The 22,307-nt window shown below is 45.6% G+C and overlaps 1 protein-coding gene across 1 annotated transcript; it reads right to left on the bottom strand.

Moving 5' to 3' along the window:
- Nucleotides 1-212: 212 nt before the first annotated feature.
- On the bottom strand, nt 213-22,197 carry DSTYK (dual serine/threonine and tyrosine protein kinase). The gene is made up of 13 exons (XM_065740471.1): nt 21,870-22,197; nt 15,975-16,360; nt 9,969-10,632; nt 7,760-8,034; nt 7,512-7,595; nt 6,857-7,033; nt 6,479-6,608; nt 6,074-6,230; nt 5,244-5,376; nt 4,821-4,934; nt 4,235-4,349; nt 3,748-3,882; nt 213-2,795 (listed from the first exon to the last, which is right to left on the bottom strand). Exons 1-13 carry the CDS (start codon nt 22,099-22,101, stop codon nt 2,608-2,610), a joined length of 2,790 nt encoding a protein of 929 aa, XP_065596543.1. The 5' UTR covers nt 22,102-22,197; the 3' UTR covers nt 213-2,607.
- Nucleotides 22,198-22,307: the final 110 nt, after the last annotated feature.

The following is a 22,307-nucleotide window of genomic DNA, read 5'->3' as shown; positions in this document are numbered from 1 at the left end:
GTTACATTTTGTTATAACGTGGTTATACATGGGACTGTAACACAGAAAAGTGATACAAAAAAATACACGGGCTGTACAGTTCCTGTTTTCTTGCTGCTGAAGGGCATGGACTGTCCTGGGAGGGGAAGCAGATCCACAACCGTTTTAGTGTCAGGAGGGCAAAGGGGGTTGGTCCTCAGCACCCACTCCAGCTCCTTTCCCCCTCTCCCCCGTAGTGTTTGCAAGTGAAGGCTGAGAGCCAACAGAATGAGGCTCAGCACCTGACCCTCCGCTCTCACACTGCTGCTTCCTATGAGCACATAAACTCCTCGGTGACCTGTGCAAACAAAGCCTCTTAGGGCTGAGCTCCCCTTGGAGCAGAAGGGCTGTGGTGGTGTGGGCTTTCTGAGCTGGGCATGCCACCCCACACCAGTGGCTATGGGTACAGGGAGGGGAATCTCTTAATACAGTTCCTATTAGTCTTGTTCACCTTGCTCTTAAAAAAAAAAAAAAAAAAGAGGGAGGGAGAGACACTTCAAAGATAAACTATGTGAAACCTCTGAGGAAGAGATTTATACTCAAAGGGAAAAAAAAAGTGCAGAGAAAGCAGTGCAAAGCTTGGGAAAACCTGCTGAGCTGTGATGCTGCATGTGCAAGAAAACAAATGGAGTGGAAACAAAACAAAGGAGCTGCAAACAAGGAAAGGCAGCAGGGAAGTGTCTGGAAATGGCTACAAGGGGAAAGTTACACAAGAAGTTTCTGGAATTGCATCTACAGAGATTTAAGTTTTATTCATACATTTATTTACACAAGTTATCTATTAATTGCAAGAGACTGACCTTGACTCTCCTTGTTTTAAATAAGGTTATAACCACCACGCACAGTAAAGGAGTTAATACTATTAGTGTCATGGGTGGCATGAACATGAACCAGGGCAGCATGGTGCCCAGCAGTGCTACTTTGGGTAAGTAGAACTCTGCACATGTGGTTTTGGATGCTGCCCCTTCAGCTGGAGCAGCCATAGATGTGTCTGTAGAGCTGTACTGTTAATGCCATCACAGACTGGAAAACACTTATGTGCAGGCAAGTAAAAAAAAAAAAAAGCTTTTAATATAAAAAAAGCATTAAGTCTGTTCATTGCACAAAGAAAGGAAGATTTTAGCTAAACTACTACTGCAGGATTATGTATCCCTTTCCTTTGCTCAAGCTGTTTAACAGGCAGATGGATCAGTCATTGTGTACTAGCCAATAAGTTCCAGCAACAAGGTGCAGTAATTCCACATGCCTACAGTTCTGGATGCACTATGCCAGCTTCCCTGGGAAACAAAACCATCAGGTGCCTGTCCCCCTGCAGCTGGGGAGAACAAGAAACCTAGGGAGAACTTGCCCACTCTATTTCCTCACGTAGTAAACAGGGTGCATTTTCTATCCCAGACTCCACCCCAAAGGTTTGCTGCCCAGAAATGCAAAGGACATGGGGCAGGAACATTCAAGAGTAACCCTCTTCCATAAGGGCACCAACAGAGCCAAATTAGAGATCCCAGAGTGAAGCAATCGGATGAATGGACACAACACACAAGCTACTGAGGAAGAATGCATGACCTGTTTTCCCTTGACTATGTTCTCACCAAGCACGTGAAATTAAAAGAAAAAAAAAGCTGAAGAAACCTTGCTTGGTTTTGTTTTAAAAAGTCTGTTAGTACAATTTAAAAGTGTCTTGGCCATCACGACTAATTCAAACTCCAAATGTAATTAAAATGAATTAGCATTTTCCCCATGGACAGTCATTACACGTAATGACTTCATGTTTCTGTGGTACACAATCTGAGCAGTCCTCCATTTTACCACCAGACTGCAAAGAAAGGTCAGGTTTCTTCAGACATTCAGATAACTATTAGGAACCAAAAGTACCAGAAAAGAGGTTGTTTAGAGAAGTAAGAGGTGAAGGGTACATAAGAGATAAATAGCTTATAACCTGGGGTCTTATAACTGCAGTGGAACAGTAGACAATCCCCCTTATGTAAAACATGGAAGCTTTGCTCCTGTCAATGTAAACATTTTGAGTGTTGCACGAAGCTAATACAGGTACAGATCCTCTCAGCTTCTGAACACCTTCTAGCCTAAAGCCTCTACTTACTCCTTCCCCTGACCACACTGTACTTGGTGCCAATCTCTAAGTGAGTGGGATAGAGTTATGTGTGGACTGAAGGCCACCGAGGACCACCAGTTAATGGGAAGAGAGCTGTAACTTTACTCAGTAAAGACTGTCACAATTCCTAGCAACACAGATGCCACAAGATGCTTCTCTTACATTTTGGAGTTTGTGTGGTATTGGCAAAAGTCCCTTTCAGTTCAGGGGCTGTATTATTTTTTTCCACTGTACTTTCACAACTCCATTCATAATAAAAGGTGCAGCAGGGTAACTAGCATCAGTGGGGTGCACTGGGGAGATGTCTCTGGCTGCTGCTCAAGATGGAACATCCTCAAGGTCTCACCTCTACGAGCAACCTTCTGGTTGCTGTTACCTGTCCCACTCATGTTAGCCACAAAGAGCTGCATCTGATGAAGCCATCTGCAGTTAGGGGTTCAGAATTCTCCCACCATTAAAAATCCTCCTGTGCTTCCTTTTCAAGTAGAGTCGTCCAACCCTTTATTTGGGTGCTCAGAGCTCGACTTGCAGAGCCTGTCCATGATCCCCTGCAGCATAGGTTGGACAATCCCCAAGAGAGGGCGCTGGGAGGAGTCCCCATCCCAGCAGGCTTCCATCAGCTGCCAGCATTCCTCATCAAACACAGGAAGGCGCTCTGGGCGAACTCCTGGGAAACAGAGAGGGACACAGTCACCATCAGATAGGACAGCAGCTCTGTCTGATGCCCATTATTTAGGTGCAGGTTGGATTGATTAGAGTTTAGTGCTGACAAAGGTTTACAACACCCCAAGTCAGCTTTGGGAGCGTTGCTGAAGTCAGTCAGGAGCCCACACCCTTCCAGAGGATGGCTGATGTGTTCAGTTTCACTGAAGCCTCCTCTCTGTGATTATTTGGGATCAAAATGAGTACCTTCCCCAGTAAAAATAAATTCCTTCTCCCTCCCAAATACACTCATGGTGGTATTTTGGGGAGGAAGTTCTTGAGAAGCAGCAGTGAGCATAGCTTTTTGATCAAATACAAAACTCATCTGCATTAATCTTTTTCACATGAGAAGGGGAGAGATTATATTGACAGCAACACAGGACACAAAGGAGTACAGCATTCTGATATTGTGACACAGCATTAAGGGTGAAGCTACCACAAAATACAGTGCTGTGCTAAACCTACAGAAGCATACGTGAGAGTAAGTTTAGATTTTGGGGAACAATTTCCAATCTTTCACTTAACATCCAGCCCTGTGACAGCTTTCCCAGCATGCTGCACATTACATGTGAATTTACAGATCACCAAGGCCTCCAGAAATTGCAAGAGATTAAGCATTCTTTAGGGGATCATGGGATCCAGCTCACATCATAATATTGTACAGGGTTTATGTGGGTTGTTAGTTAGCACAACCACCTTCTTGCCACAATGTGATAGGAGCTAACTGAAAGTCTGTTCATTTTATCCATGCTGATTTCATGATTTTTTCATGAGAATATGTCCTAGTTTAATTAAACAAATGTCAGTGGCATCACTGACATTCTTACCTGTTGCTTACAAGAGGATAAAAATCTCCTCTCAAATTTGACACAAGCACAAAGCATCACCCAACAGAGTTCAACAAAAACCATTTGTACCTCTCCTAACGTTGTTCCAAAGGTGATCTTTGCTTGCACATCTCTCAAAAGCCTCTGGCAACTTCACATGTCCCGAACAAATGTACCAAAACAGAATGCCAAATGCATAAACATCTACCGAGTTATCATATTTTCCTGTAACAAAAAAACCACATTTCATCATCAGGGCAAACAAGGATTTCAGTGTCAGTAGTGAGAATCACCAGAATGATATTTTACAAGTTAAATGCAACTTAAATTTCCAATTGCAGGAGTTTCAGCCACTTCAGTAAAGCTTCTGAATCAGACAGCTCTCCCCTACTTCACATAAGCAATGATGTGAGATACAGTACATAATAATACATATTGTTTTCTGTGCAAGCATGCAGTCTGATCATTTTAGCTATTATTTTTCCCTTCATGAGAAAGTTGATATATTAGTTTAGCATAATGGCCCTTGAAATTCAAACCAGAGTGAGAAAGTAGTGGATTCAGTCAGCAAGCATACCTGTAAAAAGCTCGGGAGCCATATGAATGGGTGTGCCTACAATACTGCCAGACATCATGGCTTCTGGTTTGCAGAACCCCAAGTCAGTGATTTTGGCTCGATTCTTTTTGTCAAGCTGCAGAGGAATTCACACACAGACAGCTGACAGTCACAATTCTCAGTTTTGTTACTGCTTTTTAATATCATGGTTTTAATTGGTGTTTGAAGGATTGAGGATTTGCTATTAAGTAAGCTCCCCTGATTGCTTGGCTGCTCATAAACAGTACCTATGTAAGCTCAGCAAGGAAACATGCCTTCACTTGTCTTCTAACAGGTGTGGTTTGGGTTTATTAAGGCTAAGAAATGGAAATCCTACTGCTAGCTCATGCTGTGTAACTTCAGGAGATGAGACTTCACTGCTCCCTTCCCCCTGTACCAACTGAAATTGAGCTAGGGAAACCCCACTGCAAGGCCAGTTGTTGTTAACCATATCACAAGTTAAAGGATTCTGTGTGAAGTAAGCTATAGCATTTATAGCATGCTTCCCTCACACTTAAAGGGAGACTAAAAAGACTTTGAATTAGTCAGACACAAAAGCTTTCCTTACCAAGACATTCTTAAGTTTGATATCCCGGTGCACAAGTCCCTGACTGTGAAGATAACGGATTCCTTCAACCACATCCAAGGCAATCTGTAATCGTGTTTCTAATTCTAGCCCAGCCTGCAGAATAAACACACACACACTTAATTCCTTCAAGAGGAAGTTAAGCTTACCCTTGGTAACTAAGAAAATACTGAACTCTAATTCTTTCAACTGTTGCAAGACCATCCTCTTGAAAAAAAATATCACCAAGCAACAGAAGCAGCAGGAGCTACTCTTAGTACCTCCCCAATGAAATACTTTTACCAGGCTGAGAACCAGCTGTCCTGTTTACCACTCCTGAACAGCAGTAAGCATGCTGCTGTAGCCACATCATGCTTTTATTAATGTATACATGTAAAGACATGCACATGGACAGACTGGTGTTACCTTTAGTCCTGTATAGAGGTCTCTGTGCAATCGTTCCATTATCAGAAGGACAGCAATGCTGGAACCTCCTCCATAGCCATAATCTATCACAGAGCCGTGGAGATGCACGAGCCGCTCGTGTGTCTGTAGAGACCTAGAGGAAGTGGAGCATGGAAAGGTGATCATTCTTACATCCTTCCCTCCACCCCGGGCCAAGCCTCACCGGCTAAAGGAAAAGGGACCAACAGCTGCAGCTTCAGTACTACAGAAGTAAGACAGTTCCTACAGATGCAATTTGCGTGCCACGTGTATAGATGTTCACAGTACCTCACAGTTCTGAGGACAGGGCACTGCCATGTGATCCAATTAAATTCAAGAAAGACTATTAACACATACAGCACCAAAGAAATGCTACAGGATTTCTGCCATCTCTACTGCAGCACCTGCCTGTAGCTAATAACTGAAGAGCAGGTCAGTTACTTCAGAGAGGACAAAGACTGGAAAAGAAGGACTGATTCAACACCAGAAATGAGGGGAGGAAGAACTGTTTGCTATCATACTCTGTTAATTCTAATTAACTCTGAAAACCAGCAAGCACTTGAACAGTGCAGATACCAGGGAATCAGATTAAGACAGGAAGGAGCCCACCATTCTGTGCCAGCCACACTTTTGCATAGACACTGAAAAGCTGCCTTGCATGTGCTAGAAACTGCAGCTTAGCATTTCACGAGGTCAGTGCATTGAGTGCAAAGCAGAAAAACAGCAAACAAGATTTTGCCTACAAAAACTGGTGGTTTGCAGCAGTGAATTTAAGGACATCCATACGGAATGAGAAACATTGTGAAACATACCTCATATAGTGAAACTCAAGTGCAAGGTCATTCCAGTGCTTCTCATCTGGAGGAACAACAGATTTCAGTGCACAGGGGAAATGCCCTCCCCAGCTGTCACACAGATAGACCACGCCATACTGTCCTCGGCCCAGCTCACGGCCCAACTTTGGTTTGCCTGTAAGGCATAATATCCTTTTAATCAGAAATCAGAGCACGTTTACTCCTTCCTACTACAGCAAGGCATGCTCTCAGGCTGGCAGTCCAGAACTAGGAGCTGCACAATCCAAGCTACTCAGTACGTGTCAGATGGAGGCTCACTGAAGTAGTTCAGTGCAAAGCAAAACATGCCTCCCACCCCTTTACACCCACTGACTGCTTCAGAAGTAGGAAAGCACAGAACAGAACATCATGCACATTGCTCACCATGTAACAGCACATCCTGGAGGGACCTGCTCTCCAGTGAGAGCCGTGCCAGCCGAGGGGCATGATCCTTCCGCACCTTCAGCCACAGGTCTTCTGTTTTCTCCAGCCTGCCAGAATGGCCATCTTCTAACTGTAAGAGACATCACACGTACACTGCCACCTTGCCTGGTCTAAATCCCTAGTGTAACAGGGTCGAGGATCCTCCTTAAAGCAACTCTAAAAATAGGATCTGGTGTTAGGACACTCATACCAGCTCTACCACCTTCACCTACAGAACAGCAGTGTTAACTGCATGAACTCTTACAGCAATTAAAAATGTTCTTGTTCTGTGCATTGCCCCCCCTTGGAAAGCTCTCCTTAACAGCTCCTCTCACTCACCTGCCTCAGGGAAGCTGCAAAAGCCTCATGGGAACTGTTTAGCCTGGTCCGGAACTGGCTACAAATGCTCTTGGCTAACTTGGATGCACTGAGGCTCTCAATAGCATCCTGAGCAACTTTCCTCTTCCAGTCACTGGTGATGGCAGGTGGGCTGACCCATGTAATCCGCTGGATTATCTAGTGGAAAAAAAGAAAAGGAAACAGAAATAAGCAACCTGAAGGTTTCTTACCACTCAAGTCCACATTGCAACTATTTGGGAAAAGTTCACATCCCTCTTCAATCATCCAAAAACAAAGTCCCAGGGCAGTCTAAGTCTACTTAGAGGGAGAAGAGCAAATGGAACTGAATCAAGACATTACAAAACAAAATCAAAGCACTTATCCAGAACATGAGCAGTAAAAGTTCCAAAATACTCTTCATCCCTTTGCTGTTTCAGAAGGGAAGGAAACAATATTAAAGAGGCATTTTCTTTAAGTTAAATATTAGCATTCCCAGGAATAAACTATACATACAGTGCAGAGGGAAAGCAATAGCTTTCTGAGGCACATGCTCAAAGTCTAAACTTAGATGGCAGCCAGATGCACTCAAGTATTTCTCTCCAAAAAAACATTTCACTACACAGTGATGCCTACGAGGAATAACAGATGCCCATACCTGTTTGATCTGTTCCCATAGCATCCTGGTTACTGTTGAGCCAGAGTGGAATGTGACTTCGACGTGATAGGCTGCATTCAGTATCTGGAAAGCAGGGGAAAGATGTCTTAGCATCTCCCTTAATAACACCAGACCCCACCACACACCACAGAGCTGTGTTCCTCTAATCTCTCCATTTCCTCCCACCCTTGCTGTGTCAAAGAAATTAGAAAATCCCAGTGTTCCAGATGCCATCTGAGCCACTGTACCTGCTTGAGATAATTGCTTGTGATGTGTACAGAAACATCCTTTGACTTCTCCAAAGTCCTTGTGGGGTGTACTGAAACCTCCCAAGACTCCTCCAGGCTCTTCAGGCATCTCTCCAGGGTCCCTACAAAGCTCTCTCGCAGATAGTCCACTGAACTAATTAACTTGTTGGCAACTGCTTGGTTTAACCGAGAAATAATCAGTTCCTGAATCTGTTTAATACAACACTTGATGTCCTTGGAGCTAACAGGTTCCCCATTCTCAGGAATTATGATATCTGCATGGAAGAAAAGAAAGAGGCATCTGCTGTACTCAACATATCACCATTGCGACGGATGCTATAGAGAGCTGCTGAAAATGCTTTGCAGAAGAGCTACAGCACAACACCACTCCAGACAGCTTCTGCTCCAAAGGCACTTTCACTGTTCTACTCCTTCAGAGGCACATCATTTGCTTCAGACCCAGATAAAGTAACCTGAAGCCAGTAGCATTTTAGGTTACACAAAGAAACAACAGAAATACAAGTCAGATAACTCTTCCAAGCCACCCAGCAAGCAATAAACACTGCTGGTTGTTAGATGTTAGAATGAAAGTAATGGTGGTTATGTGATGGCATTTTTCCCCTCTAACCTTGAAAAGATTGATCAGCACTTGGTGTTTTTAAGCAAACACAGAGCAATCACCATCCATGCACCAGGCTGAACAGAATTATATTACTATTAGGAGTAGAAGATTTGTCTCTGGATTGTGGCCAACAGCTCAGACTCAAAACCAATCACTGATCAGCAGATGGCATTAGCTCCTCAAAGTAACACCGTCCTCCTTCTAAGATATCACTGCAGATACTGAGAGCCAACAAGATGCTACACCCTTAAGTGATGACCATTGTTATTCGTGTATATAAACAAGGAAGCCAGTGCTTTAGCTTGTGCTGTGCTTCAATTCTGTACAGGTGGGTAACTCTTCTAATGGGACACAAACAGAACACCAGAAATGATTACTGCCTATCCGTGGAGTAATAACATCATTAAATGGATAGAATTAACACACTGTACATTTAGCATATGCTTTTTTTTCCCCTTCTAGAATGCAAATAACTTCATGCTGCAGTCAGAACAAGCTCTTTGAGAAGGCATTTTCACACGAGCGCTGCAAAGCAAACATTTGAAGAAACAGGGAAGATCTTATCCATTCCCCACCTCCAGAAGCACAAATACCCACATCCTATAACCTGCAGGATAAACAATTCTTCATTTCTCCTCTTCCTCCTGGGTCATAGCATTCCCGTTTGAAATTCAGAGAAAAGTCAAAACAAAGTTATCTAGAATTCTGGCCTCTCACACCTCATCAGATCACTCAAATTCTACATCAATAGCCTAGAGTTATTTTTGACTTGGATCTTTTTGACTTGATCTCTTTCCCTATCAGCCCAGTGAACTGCTTTTCCTTTGAAGAGAAATGATTGTTATATTAAGCCTCTGCTCGGTAAGCAGAAGAGAAAAAAAAAGCTGTAGAGCATCATTCTACAAATTGTCCCTTTGAAGTTTATGACAAGCCCTGTATTCCTGCAGATGAGATTTGGATAGCACCTCACCCCTCACACAGCTCGCACACATCTGTGCTCTCCCAGCTTTTGCTTTCCTGGAGACTCTGGTCTCAAAAGATGCAGTGAGAACTCACGTGCTTCCCAAAAGCACACACCAAAGGCCAAGTACAGCCTCAGGAGAACAACACATTGAATTTTTTGAAGAAAAACTTTACCTATTTGAAAGGGTTTCATTTTAGGAGGTTCTACACAGGTCTAATGCAGATCCCTCTCAAAGAAGCCAAGCAAAAACAACAACAAAAATCAAGTCTTCAGGGTTAATATTCAATTTTTTATCTTAGGACAGACCTTTTCCCAGGTCCCAATGCACTTTCTGAAGCGAAGTTGAGACACCTTCTTCTTCTGCAGAACAGGGAATTAAAGCAAATAAGATGTCCTACCCAGCATGCTAAAATGGAAAAAAGGGTCTGATTCATAAGAAATATTTTCAAGCCTCAGTGCTTTCTATTCAGGACACTAAAGAAATAAATCCTGCATGTCCCAGGTCTGAATTGACTCGCAAAGTCTGGACTCTTATCAGCTATCTCATAGCAGACAGCAACTGTTATTCCATCACCTTTGACCAACAACCCCAACCACTTCGCTCCAATCCTGCCAGTAGTTACCTTTGAATTCCATATTAGCAGCATCTTCCAAGAGCTCCTCCTTCATATTGCTAAGAGTCTCTACGATCATGTCCTTCATCTCCTCTTGTTTGCGGTTGGCAATGTTCATCAGAGACTCATAGAGCTCGTTCTCCTTCCTGCGGGTATACTCCAGCCTCTTGGGGGTGATCTGCAGGTCCCGCTGCATGTCGAAAGCCTGGTTGATGAAGATGTTGAGGCAACGGCAGTGAACCTCATTTAAACTGGTGGCTGCTTCCACGAGATGCTTCTGCAGCACCTGCCTGGAAAACGTGCTCAGGAGACGGAGCTTCTCCAGCTGCTCCACCAGCATGCTTTGGGCATCAGCATCAGGGCTGGGCGCCCCGCAGCTGCAGTGGTTGGTACTCAGGTACTCCAAGTCCATCAGCTGGCAGTAAAGAGAGGACTTTTCATTATCAGTTTTTTTGGGAGAGATCAGCTCAACTCCTGACTCTGGCACCTTGAAGAAGAAAATGGGCAAGGAGAATTTCTCTTTGATTTCACGCAGTTCGTTCTCATCTGATGAAGAAAGTTCAGCCTCGCTGATGGCAAAGATGACAACGAGCAAGACCTGGTTCATGTACTCTCCCAGGGTGGCTTCAGCAGACTGAAATCCACGACACGGCGCTACCACAACATCCACCTCCTAACAAGTAAGAAGGTTAAAAGAAGACAGTTGCGTACAGGTCCTTTTTAGCAGGGATGAGGCAAGAATGCAGCATAATACAAGCAGAGTGCAAAACAGAAACATTTGTGCCCTTTAAAACACTTACACAGCATCGAGCCCACCTGTAATGCAATGACTGCACAGCAGCAGGGATGCAGCCAGGAATCAATCAATGCCCACTGGCTCCAAAACTCTAATTGAGCACCAAGTGTCTGTGTTTCAGCCCGATCCAGAACAAAACATACAACAAGCTTCCCATGGAGCTGCTATCACAGAACAGCAGTTATTCTCCAATGTGTGCCTCTTCCATTTTGCAACATCCTCCCCCAGTTAATACACTCTCAGCCTCCCACTGATGTTTATGTGATCTGAAGCTCTTTCAGGAGATATTCGTGCTGTCAGCTTTCAGTGTAGCTTCCAGCAGCAGGAAGCACTACACTACCCACTGCTGCCAAGACTAGGGCAGCACAACAACTTATTGCAGAGAGCTTGCAGCCAGAGGATGGGGAGGAAGAACAGATGGTTGTGATAAGTTTGCTTATAACATCCTTGAAATCTATCCAACACCTACGAGATTTTATTTGTTTGTTTCTTGACAGCCTGGAGTTCTATTGCTTCGGCCACATGCTGCTGCTGACACTCATTCTTACTGATTTCATCCAAAAAAGGCCATTTTTAAAGCCCACTTCCTTCCCTTACAGAGGAAGAACTTATACACCTGCAAGCATTTGAGAATCGTGTTAGAATTTTGTGTGTGTGACTTGACTTCTAAGGAAAGAAGTGTCTAAGGCTTTGAATTGAAGACAAATTGAAGTGCCATCTTCCCAGCTCACGACAACAGCTTCTAATTAAGAATTCTTCCATCGTTTTTTTTTCCTCCACCACAGTTACCAACAGGAACGACCTGACCACATCTACCCCTTACTCCCAGTGATAACAGGAAGTCATTATGGTGATGGAACTCTGGGAGCATCTATGCTCACACCTGCCTAGCACAGGGCTGGAGGCGACACAGCCATGCTCACCAGGACGTGACTCAGCCAGCCACAAACAAAGGAGGAAGCCAGTGCTGTCTCTAGGAGACAGGGAGAAAACCAACACAGTGCAGAGCACAGCCTGAGCAACTGGGCCTTCTGTTTCCACAGAGGCATCACGGGCTTTTCCGAGGATCGTTAGCAACATTTTATTATTATTATTATTATTATTATTATTAAATTAATGCCCTACAGAAGCTTAGACAGTGCCCATGCAGCCTCGTACCACTGGGGATCAACTCTTCCACATGGGACAACCTGTGACTCACATTGGATTCCTGAAATTCCTCAGCAGGTTCTCACAGGGTCGCATTTGTGAAGGCTTCTAACAGAGCTGTAGGCATGAGATTGCTGTCAAGTAACTCTGTTCCCATTTCTCTTAACTGAAAGGCTCTTCTTTAAACATCAGCTTCCCACTCAGCACTCTGTGTACACAGAGTTGCAGCTCTTCCACTTCATGCAGTGCACAATTCAATAGGCACAGGTGTCAAGAACAGTGGCAAAAAAGCAGCTTCAGAAAAACGTCACAGACAGCTCATGTGCACATCTACAGCATTACAGGTGTGACTGGGATGACCACCACCCCTATGTCCCAGAAAGAAAAATAAAAACCAGAATGCTTGACCTACACTGGGACAGGTTGGGTCTCACAGTGCACTGAAGGACCACTGAAGTGTGCCAATGCACTAAGCTGAAGACAGCAGATCGTTCTTCATTTCCAAACCTCTTAAGAATTTATCTGCTATACCCCAAGAGGATGTCATCCTGCTTTGCTCAGCTGCAGGCAGTTTAAACACTGCTTATTTGGTTAGCCAAGGTGCTGAGAAGCCTAACCAATTTAGTCAGATCTTCACCCCAGCTCCTGTACCAAACAGATGATGAGGGATGGCCTCACTCTGTGCCAATCTGAATGCTGTGCCTTCTGAGAGGAGTCAGGGAATCACTGCAGCCTGACAGTTATCACATTTATTACACATGAGAGGTAATCTCAGCCTCTCTATTAACCAAATTCTACTTCGGATTCAGGTTTCTTTTTGTTTTGCTTTAAACCTTGCTGGAAAAGCCAACCCAAGAAAATCTGCAAGACAAACACAGGCAACAAGTCTGAGCAGCAGTGTTCTGTTTCTGGCCACAGCATCTTCCCCTACAAAAGATACAGAGCTAAGCCAGCAAAACTAGAAACAGAGAACAAATCCCACAAGAAAGAATAATAATTTCATGCTGCTGGTGTGTTCAGGATCTTCTGCCCTCGGTTATTCCACTGGAAACGTACAGAGGAAGATGACTTCAGGAACTTGATGCTGGCACACAGCAGGAGCATCTCAGCACACCCCAAAGTAATCCAAAACTGTCTGGAAGGAACTCAGCCAACACAGAAGCCTTTCATGTTTCTGTATTAATGCCACAGCCCAACACATTAAAAATGCTCTGAGGAGGAGATCAGGGCACATTCTTCCAAATTTTAAGCAGGATGTGCTCTAAAATTACAGCCTCATAGCTATGTAACCACATTCTTTCCTGCTTTAACAGCTATCAATTAGTACAGCCTGAATCACTGCCACAGTACCTGAAGAAATGCAACAGAAACTCAGAAATTCAAGTCTTCTGCTGCAGTTCACAAAACTGTCCTCTTTAATTCATTTTCCAGCTTTGTCAGAACAGCTGAAATTTCCTCTCTCCCTTCGAGCCCTGGTTAAAGCTAAGGCTGAAAGTAGAACGAAGCACAAAGCAAAACGAAGGCATAAGAAAGAAGCTTTCAACTTGGCTACCCTCCTCTCATTCAGCCGTACCATCCAGATGAAAACCAATACTTCAGAGAAGTCTGTTTGGGCTTCAAGGCACAACTGATAAGATTTAGGGAAAGAGCCAACTGTTTCCTTCCACTGTAAATCTAATAATCTGTCTGGCCTGATGGATTATTCCCCATGACCTAAATGCATTCCCAAATACAGCAGTCCCTGAGGAACAGAGCACCTTTCCCACGCTTTCCTTCCCTGATCACTTACAGAAAACCCACGTTCACAAACCTATTAGCATAGCACAGCATTTGCACAGAAGACAACACAAGAAAGTTTTTGGCTCCTTCCTCCTCAGCCTTTTTTTTCTGTGATTTGACAAAGACATCCTTCAGTGACACAGAAGAGCATCTGGGTGTCAAGATGTTATAAAGCAGAATAAACTGAAGGTGCTACATTCACAGCACAGTAGTATTTAGTAGCACAATTCATGTTTCATTTGTCACAAAGGACTATATATATATTTGGACACTCAACTTACAAATAACTTAACCTTTCTTTAGCAGAGCAATGGTTAATGAGATTTGATTTAGCAAGCATCTGCACCATGATTCAGCACTACGTGGATGCACAAAGCTGCAGCATGTAATCTAGGTGCCAAATCCAGCTTGTGCAATTAAGTCTTTTCATAAGAGATGTTGAGGCCTGAGGAGCTGCACAGCATTCTCCAGGTCCTGGTGGTATTTTCCTGGTGGATTAAGTGCCCCCATTATGCAGAACGAATGAGATTTCAAATGCCAAAAATCCAACAGTACACAAATGACATCCTCATCTCCTGAAACTGTATGAGCCCACAGCAGGTCTGCAAACTTCCTGAAACACCAGCAAGCTCTCTTAGCATCCAAATACCAATTATGTAAGGCTATCATGAAACGCATAAGCATTCTGCTGTCAAAAGGAAAAAAACAACAAATGATAAACCAGGAACTCTAGGTAACATGTGGGAGTAAAACTGAGAATGATTTCCCTACTCTTTGCCCAAAAGGCAGCAAGATCCACCAAATTCCCATCTCTGTGCAAAGCTAAATCCTTAAGATCTGCACTGGATATCATGTTATTGTCAAGCATGCCAATGTTATTAGGCTACTGGGCTTATTTCACAGCTAATAAAAAGCAGAAGTTGTCTCAGAATAGTTCTGCAGACACAGTTTTGGATAACACCCAAAAAGCCTCATCCATTACTATTCCAGACATCAAATCCACTAATTCCAGAAGCAGCGCCCTCAAGTAGTTGTTCTTGTGTTGGTTGCTGGCTTTGTTTCTTAAGCATAGTTGTCTTAGTGCACGCTAAGCAGACCTGAAAAATACACATTAGCTAGAGGGCTGAAAAAGGCAAGCCTCTCTCCGGGACACAAGAGCCCAGCAAGTTAACAGGGAGCTATACCCAGCCCAATTCACTGCTAAAACACCTACTTCCTCTTATCAGCCTTAAAAATATTTTTGTTCTTTTTTTCAGCCCCTCAAACTTATGTAAGGAATCCTTTGACTCAGTTTTGAGGCTAGCTGTGATTCACCCTCCCTCCTTCTTCTCTTGGAAGAGGGTTTTATTTCACCAATCCTTTTCAAATTAATCTGAGTAGCTGTTTTCATCTAAGAGTCCTAAATATAACCAAAGCCAGACAGAGGGATCTTTGTCACTCACACAATATAAATGTAGAGAGGGTTGTAAACTGCAGCGTGGCTAAACTGACACAAAAACATACACGAGTAAAATAAATGTAAAGGTAGATACTCTGTATGCAACAGCAAGGCAGGATCCTACATGCAGATCCAGAACTTTGCAGCAGCTGATCTGGTGCTTTCCAGGAAGGTGCTGATGCCTCATTACAATATCACTTCTGTTCTTTCAGTGGCTATGGGAGGCCACAAACAGCTCACAACACAGCACTGCCTTGGCTGGCATCATTAGGGTAGGCTTCACTTTTGCAGCACTGGGTTTGTAAAACATTTCAGCCTGAGGAAAACTGGCTGAGTCTTCTTATGCCTACCTGAAATCATGCCTTAATTCAGATACCTCAGAAGAAAAGTTACCTTGATACTTCATTGTTCAACAACAAAATTCATACTCTTGCACAAATACAGATCAGATTCTTTGCACTTTACATCCATCTGCTATGGATGTTTGATGGCCAGAACATGATGCTCCACGTATATTACACTGCAATAAAAACAGCTTAACATAAGATTTGCAATTCAAAGAAAGCTCATGGAAGCTATAAAAAGGTGTGACACCCAACTTGAAAGCTTTTTGCTAAACACCAGACTACAACACATCCAGCACAGGAGCATGTCTTGTGGGTAAGTGAAAGGTAGGTGACAAGGAGAGCTACAAGCAATAGCAGACACAGCACTGCAAACCAGCTCCCACCTCCTTGTTCCTAACACCTCCAGCTTCCACTGACATCTCTGACTTCCACTGCTGGTTTTATTACAGACTACATGTTACTGCTTCTTAAGCTCACTGGGAGTGAGTGCACAGACACGTGGTTACCTTCAGCAGTGAGTACGGCAGCACGACCTCCAGCTCTGCTATGCGGTGAGCAGGATCTTCACTGTCCCCACGGATTTCTAAGTCCTCCTCAGGGATGGTGTCCCAGTGCCCTCGGTGGGCTGCCATCATATGGACCAGTTCGTATTGCTCAGGAAGTGCCAGACTAACCCGTGTTTGCGTCCCGTGCGTGAAACGGATCCGCCGCCGCTTACAGTTCTCCTCACTGCTGATTTTGGTGGTAGGCAGCAGCTTCTCACCCAGCAGTAGGTTGAGTAACTGGCACTTGGCATTGCAGTTCTGGCCAAGAATCAGGAGGCAAGGGTGCCAGCTCACAGTCTGCTGGAGGTGCTCTTCCTCATGGCGAGGGAAGGAAATGAAGTTCTGCCCTGAAATTAAGGATGGACCGCGTTAGAATGGGTTGACTGAACAGTGAGTCCCACACCTCTGAGCCAGCTGAACACTGACATTCAGACATCACTGCCCCACAGCCAACCCACAGAGCACCAAGCATTTGCTTTTGTCTCCTGGAGCTATCATCAGCAATTTGGCACTTTCACTGTGTCACTACAGAGGTCCACAGCAGCTTGACTTACAGCAAGTCATGAAACAGGTTTGCTATGCTCTCCCCAACTATGGCCCTAGAAGCATTTACAGAGCTGTCTTGAACAGGGTGGTGGAAGCTGATTAGTAGATCCTAAAAGCAAATGGGAAACAGTCATCAAGGCTGAGACAACCAGAGGGCTAACCTCATCTGTGATGCAGAACACTGCCATCTACAACACATCAAGCAACAGATTTGTTCCTCTGACTGCACCTAACAATACACATCTTTCCATCCAAAGGGAGCCACCTAGATAGCTGAACTAAATCAGCAGAGCTTGCCAGACATCCTTACCAGTTTCACATTTTTGCTGCGAAGGGAAACTGCTGAACATCTCCTGCAGAGCAGCCAGAACTCCCCAGAATCACTCTCCTTCCCCATCTGCCATTGGAAGCATCCCTACAACAGCCCACTAACCAAGCTGTTTGAATTCTTAGCCCATTGTGGTGCAACTCCTCGCATTTGCCTTACTAAATTAATGCTGGAGGAAACAGTCTCACTACTGAAATCAGCTTCTGGATTCGTTTAGAAGCAATAAATACAGCTTTTCCCATGCTCAGTCATCCGAGCAGAAGTTTAAGCAGCTTTGTGTTACCTTACACGTGGCAACAGAACTATTCTGGTTGCACCAAAAAAATGGATGCAAACAAATGGCCCATCTGCTGTCCTTCAGTCCCATGAGTTCGAATCAGCTGATGCTCCACCCAGACAAAGAGCTGGCCCCATTTCTCCCAGACCTGAAGGCAGATGGCACCCAAAAACAAAACACCGCATTTAAGACAGTCCTGAACACAAGAGCCAAATCTGAGAGCTACCAACAAGGATGACTGACTGCCCTGAGATCAGACAAAGTGACAAGAACAGTGTGAAGTGCCTCACACAGCACGGCAGAGGGGGATTTTGTAGGGGAAGGTCCTGTTTCACCAGGGCTATTAAAAGAACTGCTGTGAGTCATGTTCCGGCACCCAACGTTGTTTCAGCATCTCCAGCCCAAGAAAACAAGACACTTGGATGTACCAAGACACTTCCTCAACCAAACGAAAGGCAATGGTTTTTCTGGGGCTCATTTTGAAGCCTTTCCACTCCGTAGAAAGAGTTCAAATCAGGACAGCCCCACAAACCAAGAGCCTGGAGACTAAATGAGCACAGCTGCCTTACAGGGGGAGCTGTGAAATCACAAGGAAATCCTACAGCAGGTTATGGAGGCATCACTTGCTGAAGTCTGACTCTTCAGTAACTCTGCTCAACAAGCCTTTTGATACACACAACCAGAGCACAGTGACCACATCAAGAGACCGGAGGGCAGAATCTAGCAGTGCATAAAAGATAAGCCAGGAAAAACCCACATGCAGCACATTTATGCCTTCATCTACAAGGTAAGGATTCCTTTGATCCAGTTACATCTACTGAAATTTCAGCTGGGACTTGAGTTCGCTCTTCAGATATCATGAAAACACAGTCCAGAAGGAACTGCATAGGCCATGAAGTTTTCCTTGCATAGGCAGATTTCACCCACTCCATACTCTGGGCAGCTCTGCATTCACATGCACTTAAAGCCAATGAGATGATTGGAGTCCAGAGGCTGGGCTGAAATTACTGCAGCACAGAGCAGATCTCTTCACACACACAAACTCACTGTGATAATATTCTCCAGGTGAGTTTGCTACAGCCAGAATCAGTAATGAACGTGTGATATTTAACATTATGTCATCCTCAGAGACTTTAAAAGTCAAACTAAGAGCAAGTTACAGTCATGGAACAATCATCCATGATTCTGTAATGCACAGAACACACTGCTGTCCCTGCAGATGAAAACAAGACACACAGTACAGAGATTCATAGTGTACCTAGGAGGTGGTGCACTAATCCAGGGAACAAACAAGCTCGCGTGGTGCTGACCTAACAAAAAGCAGATTTAGGACACACTGAGGAGATGCAGCGATGCTCCCATCTCTATGTGAGCCCCTCCTGTCCCTGACAGAAACTGTGTCATCCGGAGACATGTGATAAGCACTTCAAAAATAAGGCTGCAGGGGAGTCCCTAAGCGCGTGCATCCCATTAAGCGTCCTGCGATGAAAGGCAGCCTGTCCACAAACAAGGAGATCTCTCTCCAGGACTCAGCACAGAATTCAGACCAACTCTTGGCAAAACAAGCTTGGGTTGAGTTTACCAAACCTGCAGAAGCCCTCAGTGCTTATCCATCCCCTCCTGCATTTCCACACTCAATTGACTTTGCCATGTTTCCGATGACATGTTCGCACTCCTTGCAGATGCTCTTCCCGGTGCCTCACATTCTGTGGCAGCCCATGTGTTGCAGAATGCTCTGGCCACAAGATTCACCATTAACACACTCCACTTCTCAAACAGCCTCCCTGCTACCTCTCCACACATCACCTAGTCTTAAAGCTCACCTTATGTTTACCTATCCAGCAGCACAATACAAGCCCTAACCTCCTGAGGATCACAGCAGCATGGGGAGAAGTCACATTTTAACCAGCATATATGCCCTCAGTCAATACAGCATCAGATAAAGACACTCCCTAAAACCTTTGGTTAACGCATTCACCCCCTCTGAAACACACTCACACACTGCTGGAGTTCCTGGAGGGGTTCAGAACTGCGGAGGTGTGGCATTGAGGGATATGGCTCTGAATTGAGCTTGGTGATCCCAGAAGCCTTTTCCAACCTTTATAATTCTGTGGTTTGAGAAGGCTTCCAGGCTGCAGCAGGCAGGTCGGGCATGAGTGAGGGCTGGAATGCTGGGCTGCCCAGCTCAGGGCTTTTCCCTGACACACACACACATTAAGATGTCAGCACTGCTGCCAACCAGAACGCTGGGGATGCTGTGGTCATCTGTACAAAAGGTGCAGTTCAGCTTGCTTTCTGAAATAAGGCAAAATACACACAGAAAAAATCTTTGGTTAAAGAGCTGGTAATACTTCGAGCACAGAACAAAGGAACAGACAAGCAGTACAGAGCAGAGCTGCTGTTTCTCACCACACACCACTATGATCCACTACTGCCAAACACTGCTGCCATCCTCCTGCAGCAGAGGTGGGTGTTGGGTTCGGCTGACTCAACGAGCACTTACCTTTCTCCATTCTCACACCAGCTGCACAGGTGTCTCAAAATCAAACCCCACACATTTGTTTGGTTTCCAAGACGTCTCAGTTTACTCTCTCCACTTATTTTCCTGCTTCAGCTGCAAGGCAGCAAGCATCCTGTCCATTTCACTTCCCATTTCCTACCTATTTCACACACCCACATTTTGCACAGCACTGCAAGAAGTCTTTAGAACTGTTCTGTCAACATTACTTTCATTTTGAAACCACTTGTGGGGCAAATTCTAGGAAAAAAATGATTCTGGAGCCTGTGCAAACTGAGTTCTGCAAACCTCCACCAACACTTAAAATAATCTCCCTGCATTAGAAAGGAAAAAACATTTATTACCAGAGAAAGTAAGCATTGCATTTCAGAGAGTACTGGAAACACACGATTCAATTAAGACTTCCAAGAAAGAAAGAACTCTGTTCAGAGCTGAGCACTCAGGCACAAAGGCAATAAACACTATCAGTGCTCGAGGTTTCCAAGGGTTGTAAATGTCTCTGCTACCTGAAATCCTGAACCCAGAGCCTACACCATCATTGCTGCTCACTTGAGCAAGTCCCAAAGCTGAGTGTGCTTCTTGCAGTCCCAATACTTGAAGGCCAACTGGTGACACACACAGTAGCAAAGTCAAACCAGGTCAAGGTTAGTGCTGGAAAATCAGGACTTAAGCACTCTGTGGCAGAAACAGACAGTACATCTGGTGAAATCTGTATCCCACATCAGGAACATTCAATTAATAACAGGCCCACATCTTCAAAGCTCTACAAGCAGACTTTTAATACACAATTGATATTTGGCTGGCATCATTTTACAAGAAGCAACCAGACAAGAACAACTCCAGTTGAATGCTACCACCCAAAGAGCACTGACACCAACAGAAAGAGCAAAGCAAGCTAGTTCCTACTTCCTTAAAGTCACTGAAAGATAGATAAACAAACACACATGGTGAGATTTCTAGCAAGCTACCCACTTCTATCCTGAAAGTTCACATAGAACACTTTCTTTTTGGACACAGACCAACAGAAGAGCTCAACAACACTTCCAAATGAGAACGGTAAGCATAAGACAAGCACAGACAAGCAGTCAACAGAGATGACTCATGAACTATTTGGAAATGCATAAAGAAGATCTTTATATATATTTAATGTCACGCTGAACTCTTCTCACAAGACAGTCTTATGGAATACGGAGTCCTGCTCAAGGCAGGAGGTCTTCCAAACTGCACAAGTGTTTGTCAACACTAACAGACGAAGATCAAGCAGGCAAACGATGTGAGTGCTATTTGGGATACATGCACCATGAGGCACGCAGGGAGCTTTGCAAGCCACCAGCTCAGGGTGCCTCATCTTGCTGGCCCCCACCCCACGGCTTCCAACCCCACACAGGCTCCATCCAGCTCACCTTTCAGCCCTCACTCACACCTGACCTGGCTGCTGCAGCCCAGAAGCCTTCTCAAATGGCTTATAAAGTTTGGAAAAGGATTCTAAGACCATTAAGCCCAACTGCAACCCATCCCCAATAAGCTGTATCATTCAATGCCACACCTCCACGGTTCTGAACCCCTCCAGGAATGCCACTACTTCCCTGAACAGCCCGTGCCAATGCCAGACCACTCCTTTAGAGAAGAAATTTCTGATAATATCCAAGAGAACCTCCCCTGGCACAACATAAGGCCACTGCCTCTTGTCCAATTGCTGCTACCTGCAAGAAGAGGCCAATCCCCACAGCACTACAACCTCTTTTCAAGGAGTCATAGAAAAGAATGAGGTCTCCCAAATCACTCCGTCATCAGCCCAGTTTTCCACACGCACACACACCCCACAGCCCCTCCAACAGCACCATGACACAGCCTGCAACAACCTAGCAACAAACTACAAACCACCTCTCCAATCCCACACCCCGCTCCAGAAAGACCCCACACTCCCCACAGCCCACTCCACAAGGGTCCTACTCCACAGACCCGCCCTTCACTGCCCACATCCCACCCCACCAGTGCTCACTCTGCCCCACAGACCACCCCGCTCAAGCCCCACTGCCCAGCTTCCCCTCACAGCCCCCTACGCCCCACAGCCTCTCCCCCCTCCCCTCAGGCCCCACTCTGCCCCACATCCCCCCCCACGCAGGCCCCACGCCAAGGCCTCCTCGCCCGCGCAGGCCCCGCCGCCGCCGCCCCGTCCCCTCTCACCGCCATCCCGCGCTCCGCCGGCCCCGCTCGGGGGGGAGCCCTCTCCGATCGCCGCGCCCGAGGCGAAGGGGTTCCCCTGGGAGTATTTGACGTCGCGGAAGAACTTCTTGGTCTCGCGCAGGTTTTGCTGCAGCCGCGCCAGGTGCCGGTTGTAGTGACCAAACGAGCGGCACAGCTCACGGCTCAACCCCCCGGGCCCACCCCGCCACGAAGGGGCTCCTTCGCCCTCCATCTCCTCCGGGTCCGTTCCGCTATCCCCTCCCCACCGCGGGGGACGCTCCGGCCCCTCCAGGCCGCGGCCTGTCCGCCCCTCCCGGAGGGCGCCGCGCTCCCCGCGGCGGCCGGGCCTCCTGTCCGCCTTCCCCCCCTCCCCCCCACCCTCCCGCCTCCCCAACCCCCACCGCCGCCGCTTTCTTCTTCGCTTCTCAGCAAAACGGC

This window comes from Cyrtonyx montezumae, unplaced genomic scaffold, assembly GCF_038088225.1.
Source record: "Cyrtonyx montezumae isolate F1298 unplaced genomic scaffold, pur_monq_1.0 scaffold_26, whole genome shotgun sequence".
Taxonomy (NCBI): Eukaryota; Metazoa; Chordata; class Aves; order Galliformes; family Odontophoridae; genus Cyrtonyx; species Cyrtonyx montezumae.
The sequence above is the reverse complement of the archived record's forward strand: the minus strand, read 5'-3'. Positions and strand labels throughout refer to the sequence as shown.